The 12,263-nt window shown below is 33.7% G+C and overlaps 1 protein-coding gene across 1 annotated transcript; it reads left to right on the forward strand.

Annotated features, from left to right (window-relative positions):
- The first annotated feature begins 462 nt into the window (after nucleotides 1-462).
- On the forward strand, nucleotides 463-1,204 carry LOC114535396. Its single transcript, XM_028556716.1, has 4 exons — nucleotides 463-507; nucleotides 606-705; nucleotides 851-972; nucleotides 1,140-1,204. The coding sequence occupies exons 1-4, from the start codon at nucleotides 463-465 to the stop codon at nucleotides 1,149-1,151; spliced, it is 279 nt and encodes a 92-aa protein (XP_028412517.1). The 3' UTR covers nucleotides 1,152-1,204.
- The last annotated feature ends 11,059 nt before the right edge of the window (nucleotides 1,205-12,263 follow it).

Raw genomic sequence — 12,263 nt, forward strand, 5'->3', positions numbered from 1 at the left:
AATATAGGCAGGTAATTTTCAAAAACCTGCAATTGCTGGTAGCAGAAGATTTTGACTCAGAAAGCTCGGAAGGTGATGATTCTGAGGAAGAGTTTATAAATGATTTGGAGGTTGCTTTGTTTATGGCAATTTTACCAGCTGTGTCAGGTAGTCTTGTGGTTCCCCATCTTAATTACAAGGATGTACCTGAAGATTGTTTCGAACAATTATTCAGGTTAGTATAGTTTAAAAATAATTTTACTTTTTCAGCTGTTTTAGTGGCATCACTGCACTCTAATAATTTGCTTTAATATTTGTCGCAACTCAAGATTTCACAAACCAGATTTCGAAAGGCTGATGGCTGCATTGGATATTCCAGAATGGTACATTTGCAATCAAAGAACAAAATGCCATGGAGCTGAAGCACTTCTAATCCTGCTGCGATGTTTTGCCTACCCAAACAGATAATGCGAATTATCCCAAATGTTTGGTAGGAGGGAACCAGAGCTCAGCATGATTATTCACAAGGCAAGGTTTATAATATAGCAATAAAGTGGCAACTATGATATTTAACACAATTCACAATAGTTGAATAATCATCAATCTTTTATTATTTTATTTCATAGGTTATTTCAAATATTTATGATTGTTACCATGGGCTGATTCATAATCTAAATCTAGCATGGTTAGACCCACAGACATTTTCACAAGTCATTTATGCTGCAGGTACTAATGAAAAGTGTCCCTTTACTACAATGAGCCTAGTTGTGTTCTGACTGCGTAGTAATTAATAGACATTTGTATTTTAAAATGTATACAGTATTATTTTTTTGTATTCTGTGTAAACATTTGTATTCTGTATAATTCCAAGGTGCACCATTGAGCAATTGCTGGGGATTCGTTGATGGCACAGCAAGGCCAATTGCAAGACCTATTTATAATCAAAGGATTATGTACTCTGGACACAAAAGAGTGCATTGTATTAAGTTTCAGGTTGGAAATTCATTTGTTTTGGTTGTGTTGTTTTAGTTACATTTATCATAAGCCTTGTGAGTTGTGAATTTATTATATATAAAACAATATTCAATGTTAATTAATAAAAAATATATGATAGTATACTGTATATAAAATTAATTAAACCATGTTTTAATTTCTTTTAGTCAGTAGTGTGACCAAATGGCATGATTTGCCATCTTTTTGGGCCAATAGAAGGGAGACGACATGATGACGACATGATGCTTTCATGTTGGCTGAAAGTCATCTGCTGGAATTACTTCAACATAGAATGAATCAGGCTAATGGTGATCCTTTTGTTTTGTATGGTGATCCTGCTTACCCAGTGAAGAGCCACCTTCTATCCCCTTTCAAAGGAGCACAATTGACAAAAGCTGAGAAAAGCTTTAATGAAGATATGAGTACAGTCAAGACATGTGTTGAGTGGGCATATAGAAAGATTATAAAGTACTTTGCATATCTAGATTTTAAGAAGAATTTAAAGGTGCTCCTTCAGCCAGTTGGTAAATTTTATGCAACAAGAGCAATTTTAGCAAACTGCCACACTTGTCTGTATGGGTCACAGACAGGAGATTATTTTGGCATTGACCCACCTACCTTAGAAACATATCTAAACAACCATTTCTAAACAAATTGTTGAACAAAACATTTACATTATTGATTGATTTGATATATAATGTGTAAATACAATAATTAAATAATTAATATTCGTCAATATAATGCATGCACATACATCAAGAACAATTGTAAATTATGTGATTAAATTTTTTTCAGAATGAATATATTGTACTCAACAAAATCACTTTATGAACATGCATGGGTGAAACTTTTAACAGGTTAACTTTTTTTAAGTTTGTCACTTAGAAGAGCATCCCATTTTTCTTTTTCAAACTGCATTCTTTTTTCCTCAATGGCTATTTTCCTTTCTTCAAGATCAAGTTTTTTCTCCTTGATTTTAATGGATTCTTCATTCTCTTTTGTCAAATAAGTTAGCAACTGGGCAGGTCCAACACATCTATTGACCTTTTCTTTTTTCTTGTGTGCACCTAGAAATAAAATCATTGAAATAATGAAGCCTATATAAAATTGCACCTTGTTTAGTATTTTTCATCATGTTGTTGCTTGATTATACCATCACATTTTATTGTTGAGTTTCTATTGGTTCAACTTGATATACTTCTGCTATTTAAGCTAGAACAGACTGACTAGAGATACCTCTTTGGTTATCATCCTTCAACTCTAACGTCTCTACATAATCATCATCCATGTCTTCTGATAACTTTCTCTCTACCAAAAAATCAAAAACATTATCATTGAGTACATTATGAACCTTTCCTGGTATTTTTTTCATTCAGGCTGGATTTGTTTGATGAACCTGTGTTTCACAATACATAGAAAACAATTTAAACTATGTATGGATTCATAGTATAGACTTCATCAGTATTAAATAGTATGTATATATCAGACTAAATATCAGGTACTCTTCTTGATCTATTATTTACCATTTTATATGAATTTTTTTGTTTTGTCTTTATTTTAAATAATACAAATTAATTTAGTATCTGATTCTTGTGTTGCTGATCATTATTGAAACAGAGCCTTTGTATTTTAGTGTATGGAAATAATTAAAAATGTGCTTACTCACATGTGTCACCACAGCAGCATTTCTCATTGCCAACCCTTTCAGCTTATTATCTGCTTCCTTTTTTTTTACTGGAGCATGCCTGTTTGTTTCACAGTCACATAGGTTGACACGACTTCGAGAAGCTGTAGTAACTCTGAATACTCTTCCTCAGATCCAGACCTAAAAAACAGTTTGCTTGACCTTAATTGTTGTAAATTAACAGTGTAGTTGAAGTACAATTGAGGCTAAAAATAGTAAAAAATACAGATGAAATCAAAACTAACCTTTTCAACAATTTTCTGTTCTCTGCTTTGTATTTTTTAATCAACAAGTCTAAGTGGTCTCTGCATCCTCTACCTTTTACTGGTGTTGTAAAAAGGCGAGAAAGATTATCTGCCACTTTACCCAAGGTTTCTGGGTTACATGGCTTGATATCTACAACTTCTTTTAAAAGTGAAACATTGTGGTAAATTTTCGGCCATCGAAATGGCGCTTGCTTTGCTTGAACTTGCATAGTCACCTTTTTTTTGGCCTGTAAAATGACTGAAAGAAAAAACCCGATAAGATTATTATGTACTGTTTTATAAGCCAAATATGATACTTCACAATTACAGGCTTTAAATCAGATGAAATTGTGTATAAAAAATGAAAAAAGGCACTCATGTTCTTCCTGTTGTTGAAAAACGACAAAACCTTGACCCAGAACGAAAAACGGCGGGAATGCTAAATCGACATCACATGACCTCCGCTGCCGTTTGCCGTTTATGCGAAGCTTAATCTCTCTAATGGCTTTGAGGAACTATATTAATCTGCCCGCAAGCAATTTCATAGCTGTGAAACAGGACTCATTCGTGGCTAGAGTGACATTTTATGTAAGATACACAGACCTATCGGCTGTGTTAGATAGAGTGGATAATTTGATCCTACTTCAAAGAAAGTCCACTAAATTTGGTAAAAAGGGTGAAAATTGGTTAAAGTCTTATCTATCTGGTCGTTCCCAGGCTGTTTAGATTGATAGTGCTACCTTAGACAATTATGATGTGTTTTGCTGTGTTCCCCACGAATCAGTTTTAGGTCCCATCCTATATCTGATAGACACTTACTCTGATTTACACTTATTACACATACTCTTTTTCTGAAATGATTTCCCCATTTTTTTCTGAGATGAATGTGCCCTTTTTAATTTTAAGAAATAAAGTGCCCAAGTGCCTTCTGTTTAACTGGCCTAATATTCAAGCACGACGAGATTATCTCAAGTGCATTCTTGTTTATAAATAATTTTTCGAATTATCACCGCCACCGCCGGTTTCTTTCAAATCCGCACTTACAACACTAGACGTGATCTCTTACGGTTACCTTTAGCTAAGCCTAAAACAACTAGTTATCAGGGCAGCTTTAGACAGGCGTTGAAAAACAGAGTAAAACGTCGCTTTAGTCATAGGCTATACAGTGCAATTATTTGCTCTGAACAATTAATAAAATAATTATGTTTTATAAACTTGTATTTTTAGTTGATAAAATCTAAAAGCGAAGGGTACCGTTTCAGTAGTTTTGGCTTGTACGGGCTATGCCTAAGGCAAAAAAATTCTTTGACCTTGATTGCCAAACCGGGTTAGAGATCATTGGGTTCTCATTGGTCAAGTGAGAGACTGACGCCTTCACAGACGTCCGACCGCTAGCTCAATCCGTCTATAAATAGCATGTGTGCGACGCGACAGTGACAAGTCATTGACAACATATCGCGTGTTTTCGCTTATTATCATTCACGATTAATTATTTCAACTTCTTGCAAGTCTATAAAGCTTACGAATCATCATGCCACAAGCAATAGGGCGCAAACAAGAGAGAGAGAAGGAGCTTTTTGAGACAGCTAAAAAAATGACAGAACTAACAAGTTTCTTAAAAGCGTTCCAACGGGGACAGTTAATGAGCCTGAGATCGACTGCGTGACACTTTCGGGAGCTACGGAGATTCCATCAACCAGTTTACCTGATCACCCCAATTTCAACTCAGCTTCTGATGATCGTGTCCCTACTGGCCCTACATCCATGTCAGAGTTAGCATTATCATTGCCTTCTGCCTTTACAACGAGTTCTCACAACCCAACAGCCTTGCCCAATTCGATGAGTACATTTCAATTTATGGGGCCTACTGCTATGCCAATTATGGAAGCGGAATGTTCACAATTGTTGAGCTGTCAGTGTTTGTGTTATATGGACGAGAGGCCTCACCATCCCAACCCTGAGGACTTAAAGCGTACATCCACGAAGCAAACCATGAAAGGATTGTCAAATGTGCGAACTTGTCCGCCGTCAATATTTTTGAGATACGCCTGGGTGACCTACTGCATGAGGAAAGGAGCTATCGCCTGCTATTTCTGCAGAAGGGCGACCCGTCAAATCCTTATCACATCTAGTCACAACGGCGAGAATGCTTTTTGCTCAGGTCAATTTAACGACTGGAAGAAATGCTATGAAAAACTTAAAAAACATTCCCAGTCTAAATTTCATGCGGAGGCCACTGATAAAGTTTTATGCTTTGATGATGCAAGAAACGATATTGGAGCAAAATTGGTTAGTGAATTGAAAGCAAGCTAGGAAACTCGGAGACGAATGTTGTTGAAACAGATTAGCAGCATCAGGCATTTGGCTCGCCAAGGCCAGAGTTTACAAGAGAAAACTGACATTGAAAGTGATTTGTACCAGTTGTTGAAATTAAGAGCAGAAGATGTACCTGAATTATTTGATGGATTGAAAATGGAAGATATCTTAGTCATGACATTGTAAACGAGTTGATCACCATGATGGGCAACACAGTTCTGCGGGCTATAGTTACGGACATACGCAAGAAGTCACAGTTATTTAGCATGATTGCGGACGAGTCTAGAGACGTCAGTAATAAGGAACAATTGACTTGTGTTTTGCGCTGGGTATCTACAACCGATTTATCAGTTCAAGAAGAATTTCTTGGAATGTATTAAGTGGAGAAAACCGATGCGGAAACAATAGCTACTTCTTTAAAAGATATTTTGCTGCGATGTAATTTGACGATTGCGAACTGTCGGTGGCAAACATATGATGGCGCGGCAAATATGTCCGGCGGCATAAGCAGAGTTGCAACCAGAATATCTTTGGAGAATCCCCGCGCCCTGTACATTCACTGTGGAAACCACGCTCTTGATCTAGCTTTACATGATTGTGTGAAGGCAAGCCAAATCGTCAGTGATTCGTTGAGGTTTGTGCAAGAGTTGGATATTTTGGAAAATTTCAATAAAGTTACATTTAACCAATTAAATTTTTGTTCTAATTTGTGTAACATCAGGGATATACATATATATATATATATACATATTAATATATACATATATATATATACATATATATATATATATATACATATATATATATATATATATATATATATATATATATATATGTATACATATATATATATATATATATATATATATATATATATATACATATATATATATATATATATATATATATATATATATACATATATATATATACATATATATATATACATCATATCTACATATCTATATATCTATATAGATATATATAGTCTGATGGTCGCATAGTTTGTGACACGCGATCGAGTATACATATTGCCCCTTTTCGTCAGTGCCCCCCCACTTTTGACATGCTTCCGCGGCCTCTGCTCATGTTAAAAGATGCCTGTCCTTTCATACTACCGAACAACTTATCCATGCATTGTGAGTGGAATGCACTGTTGTATAGTCTTCCTAAAGACCAGATTGGAAAGTTACAACACATTCTTAATCCTGCAGCACAACTGACCAGTTGTTCCATAGAAAAACCAGGCAAATTGCTTGAATTGCTTTGATCTGCCATATGTATATATCAATATATGTACATATGTTCATATGTTCATATGTACATATGTACATATGTACATATGTACATATGTACATATGTACATATGTATATATGTATATATGTATATATGTATATATGTATATATGTATATATGTATATATGTATATATGTATATATGTATATATGTATATATGTATTTATTTATGTATCTATGTATGTATATATGTATATATGTATATATGTATATATGTATATATGTATATATGTATATATGTATATATGTATATATGTATATATGTATATATGTATATATGTATATATGTATAATGTAATATATGTATATATGTATATATGTATATATGTATATGTAAATGTATATATGTATATATGTATATATGTTATAGTATATATGTATATATGTATATAGTATATATGTATATATGTATATATGTATATGTATATATGTATATATGTATATATGTATATATGTATATATGTATATATGTATATATGTATATATGTATATATGTATATATGTATATATGTATATATGTATATATGTATATATGTATATATGTATTTATTCTGCGAACTTGAGTCGTATATGAGCTGATAGCCGATGAGGTGCGAAGTTTTATTATATACACAAACTTTGTCGCCCTTTTGGTGCATTTTGGTGTGCTATTATCAACTAAGGCTTGGATTTCTATTTCACTCAACTCCCCAAATCTTTCCACCATTTTGTTTACCTTCTCTACTAGATAGATATGAGCTAATATCTGTCTAATAGCTATGTGTATGTATATGTATATATCATGAAGTGCTGTTTGTGACAAAATACCAGCAATAATATGTATACCAAAAAAACAAATTTATATATCAAAAAGTTCACATACATGTTCATGGTTGAAATGTGAAACAAATGTATCAAATTTTTTTTTATCAGACTTTTTATAAAGTAGTAGAGAACAGCCAGCAGTCTCTAATGTATAAAAATTGAGGCACTTCATGTTGCACAAATGTCATGCAGAGAACATGGCGGATTACGTTGAAGCTTTTTTACTAGATTTACCAGCTCTTGTAGAGCAAGCGGAAAGACACATCCATAACGATAACATAAATGTTGTCGAACATTTAAGACATCGTCTTCATGATTACTGTGCAGCATTAAGCATTATCGTTATGCATTGTATTGACCAAAATATTTGCCATGAATACGCTAGTGGATTTGCACAACCTTCATCATTCCTGGAGTATTGTTTCCAGACATACTGGTGTGTCATCTAAAACGCTTTTGTGATGAAGACGTGAGTATGGGTTGCAGGTTGCGAATACGGTTGGTCCACGAAATACTTACACTGAAATTGTTGAAGAACTACTTTGGAATGTAGTGCGGGATATTTTAACAACCATTCCTGATGCTGGAGAAACATATGTCATTGAGGAGTCGGGGCATCCACATACAGAGGTGGCATATTCGTAATGCAATTCAGATAATAGATCCTATATGTTGAGCTTTAAGATGTACTTTTGCAGTTGTAAGGGCTAATTTCCACTCCGGAAAACGAGCAGCTGATCAGATAAAAAAAAGTTAAAACTATTTGAACTTTTTTTTATCCGGTCTCGGACGCTTTCGGGTCAATATAAGCCAAAAATTTAATGTAAATACAAATCAATAACTCTTATCATATATTTTATGCATGAAAGCAAATCAATTTTAAAACGAAAAACACCAACTGACACTTAATGTTGTCCTTTCAATTTTTACAGTTTAATGGGGAGGGAGCTTTAAAATTACTCCTAGTCATCAAATATTTTGTTTTCTAATTAGAAAGACTAAAATAGAGATATGGATCATGATGAATTACATCATCATGCCAAATCACTCCTGTTACGTTTATTGACATGAACAATAAATAATGTAAACAAACGTTTAAAGACAGATTTTCTGTAATGTTTGATCCTATGTCATCATTATGATCCATAGAATCCTGTGAAAAAAGGAGTTATCAAATCTTTTGTTTTCTAGTTAAAAAAACTAAATACAAAGATGTGCATTTCAATTACATCATCGGCCTTTGAAGTCTATATTTAGGCTTTACCCCATAAATTGTTTCCATTTTTAACGTTGAACTCAAAATATTTCCACAATTATTTTTAAACTTTTCCATGACATCATCTTCACACTGATTGGCTGAGCTTCTCTATAAATATGGGTTGCAAACACTCTAATTTTCATTTGATATTGAATATTCAGAAAACGCTGTGGTTAATAAAAGTAACTTGAGTCAAACAAAAAACGGCTCAATGTTCTCTATGAACTTCTGCAATGACCCTTTTTAACTACATCTTGTCAACACAGGTCACCGTGTCTTATAATGAAACTTCCAACCTCATGCACCACCGTATCATAGTATCTCTACAAAACAATTATTTAAAATAAACCCAAATGACATATTAATATTTTCTCCGAAAAACTCAAAAGTGAAACCAAATATCTGCAAAATCCATGTATCACCTAAAAGACATCAACCCAAGACATCTCTAACAATCATCTTTATCGAAGAAAAACCACTTCTGAATGAGCATTCGATTATTAAACTAGCCTCTATTCAGCCTAATTTCGCGTGCTTTAAATTTTCATGATGTCATCACTGGCCAATTATCAGGGAACAAGGATGCTTGCCACTGAGCTATGTAATAATTTCTTTTCAGGAACTAGGAACATTGCATATAAGAATTATTATATTGCTAGCCCATGCACTGGTGCAGCACATAAGCTGGAGTTAACGCTTAAGCAGGTCTCTTTTTTCATCAGGGTTATTAGAGGGGTTTCATTAAAGCTTATGTCAGCAAGAATGTTCTTTATACTTTCATTTTTCATTATGTTGTTTAGTGTCGTTTTGTCTCCTGCTACAATTGCAATTTTTGTTGCGATTTTCGGAGAGATTTCTTTTTCTGTGAGGTATGGGAAGAAAATTGGGACCAAAAATCGAAAACCTTTAAAAAAATCCAAAAATAATTAAAAAGTGTAGTAGAAGTGCCAGAATTTTTAGGTTCTTTGAACTTTTTTTATAAAAAAAGCGGAAAGAAAGGTATGATCATGTTTTAGCACACGTCAGTGGTAGTAGCTTTGCCAGTATTAGATTCTTCCTCTATGAGGAAGTTAAGCGTCTTTTTGGAAAAAAATATTTGAACCTTTGTGTTATTAAAACCTCTAAATAGAGTTAAGTCTGATTGAGATGGTATTTTGAAGTAACTTTTGTTGATAAGAAACCATTCATAATTACATTGGTTTTAATTGTAATTAGTGGATATTAGATTCAATTTCGATTTAAGGAAGACAATAATATTAACAAAATCACAAAATTGACAAAATGACAAAGTTGAATAGCAATAGCATAGATTAATGAATAATATTGACTCAGCGTTTCGATTGAGAGAAGTCGATCCTTTGTGTAGCAATATTCTTTCAAAATCTGTGTATTATATTGAAGCAACAAGATGATTCCATAAGCCATAGTAAAATAAAATATTTGTGAGATCTTCCATTGTATTTAATTTTCATAATTTTCCTAAGGTGTAAATTACGTTTGCATGAAATCATTGTCACAAGAGTCGTGTATATCACGTGGTATACACCTGTCGTGCCAGTATCGTTTTTATTATGGTGGTAACAAGTCTTTGGTAATCCAGATGCATTTTTACATATTGGAGGTTGGCAATGAGTCCGATAACTTTGGTGTTGCAGTATTCCACACATAATGGTATAAACAACAGGGAAGCTGGTGAACGTGTTTATTATTCCAAAATAAAAGGAACATAAGAGTATTCACACACGTCACATTTTATACAAATGACACAAAGTTACTTAGTCATACACAAAGTTACTTAGTCATACAATATGACAAGGAGGACATCACAAACGTAATGTCGTGTGTAACGACGGTGTGTAACGACGGTGTATATAAAACATTTGGTTCATTATTGGAATTATTATTAATTTTAACTATCGTTCCAATTTGACCATTGATAGACTGATCTTGTATGTTGATATTTGTAGTAAGCATTACTCTGGCGCCTTCTTTAATTCATATCTCATAATCAAGTCCACATGTGTCAGACCGTCCTCTTGCTAAAAGTTTACTAATGTCTGCTTTATTGATGTTTTTTTGGATATTGATCTTTTGGGTTTAAGAATAAAGAGAGGTATTTGAATTTCTTCAAGCTTCGTTTGGTTATGTTCATTAACAGGAGCAATTTCAGCAAAAATATGAAGTGCATCAGATGGATAGTTTGGATTGGATGGTTCAATGGATCTTGACTGAATAACTTTAATATCATCTTCTGTATGAGAGGCTGTTCTGATTCAGTGAATTCTTCATCATTTTTTTGTCTCATGATTTCTGTTAGTTCAATTATTTTAAAGACACTCTATGGATGATATGAACTTGGTTTTTGTAATTATTGATCCTTGCAAATAATGTGGAAGATGAGCATCCAAAAATTTCTTTTACTCGTTGGTGGATGTGTAAAAGAGTGGTGTTTCCCACCATAGAAATCTCATCTACTATAATTAGTTTTACGTCTTTCAAAGTGAGTCTGTATTGTGTTCTCCTTTGATCAGACATTGCAGGATATAATCATCAGCTTCTTTAGGAATAGCCAGTCCCGTATTTATAGTTGTTTCATCAATATTTACATCCGCAACTCCTGTTGGTGCCATTAATAAAACAGTTGGTAACTCTGGGTTAAATGGAGGACGTCTAAACGTTTTAACTGCTGTGTGGTATATAGTTTTTATCAAATGACTTTTACCAGCACCGCCACCTCCAGTAAGAAAGAGATAGATTGGTTCTATTTCAATGGGTTTCAAGCTATTCATGTTTTTTATTAATCTTCTACACCAAGACAGAACTATATCATAGGCTCGTCTCTGTTCTGGATTCAAAGATATAACTGATTGATGTAGCTCATCATCAGAAATTTCTGATGGTTGGGTGTGGTCAGTGATGGTTCCAGAAGAAGGCTGACATGGTTGTGTTTGGCCTAAATCTGATGGCTGTTGTTCATTGAATGATTCTTCAGGGTTTAGATTGCTTGGTGCTTCTTCTTGAATATCAGAGTTTTCTTGTCTATCGAGTCATATGAAAAGGAATGGTTTGTTCCTGGATTGCTTCTGTTTGGTGTGTGATATCTAACAGCTTTAACTTTTCTACATTTCATATATTTATTTTTGTTCATTAATTTTATTTTAGCAGGAAGACCAGTATCAACATGATCGAGAGTTGAGTTATGTGATCCAAGTAGATCGTCACCTAAACAACTAGGTTGAGAATCTTTTGTCTTGGCATCATCTGGTTTATAATCCTTATAATATAGTGTAGCAAATTGTGCTAAACATAAGGCATCGACAGATGGAATTCGATTTGGTCTTTAACTATAACGTTCACTGATATTAGACTTAAATATATCAGTGCTCTCTTCATCAAGTTCATCACGCTCATTTTCAGTTTTGGTGACATGTATTTGCTTCTCAGGCAAATCAGTACTAACAAATATTGTTTTGGGGAATATTTTTCTCAACCATAATTCAGGCTTACATCTATACACACGTTCTTGTGAGCTAACTTCCCTTGTAGAAAGAAAAGCAGCACCAATTTTTTTCAACCCATCTCTGACATTCATATTTGATGACCTTGCTTCTTTTGCTGCGTTAACAATAGCTTGGGAACACTCAGTTTCATCCTTTGTGAAGTAGGAGCAAACGTATGTCACACATT

Source organism: Dendronephthya gigantea, unplaced genomic scaffold, assembly GCF_004324835.1.
Source record: "Dendronephthya gigantea isolate DGI-Jeju-01 unplaced genomic scaffold, DenGig_1.0 000117F, whole genome shotgun sequence".
Classification (NCBI taxonomy): Eukaryota; Metazoa; Cnidaria; class Anthozoa; order Malacalcyonacea; family Nephtheidae; genus Dendronephthya; species Dendronephthya gigantea.

Coding starts and splice junctions, on each gene's coding strand:
- LOC114535396 (XM_028556716.1), top strand. CDS start 463: ATGTTTGGTAGGAGGGAACCAGAGCTCAGCATGATTATTCACAAG. Junction 508..605: donor TCAGCATGATTATTCACAAG/GCAAGGTTTATA, acceptor TTTATTTCATAG/GTTATTTCAAATATTTATGA. Junction 706..850: donor ACAAGTCATTTATGCTGCAG/GTACTAATGAAA, acceptor TATAATTCCAAG/GTGCACCATTGAGCAATTGC.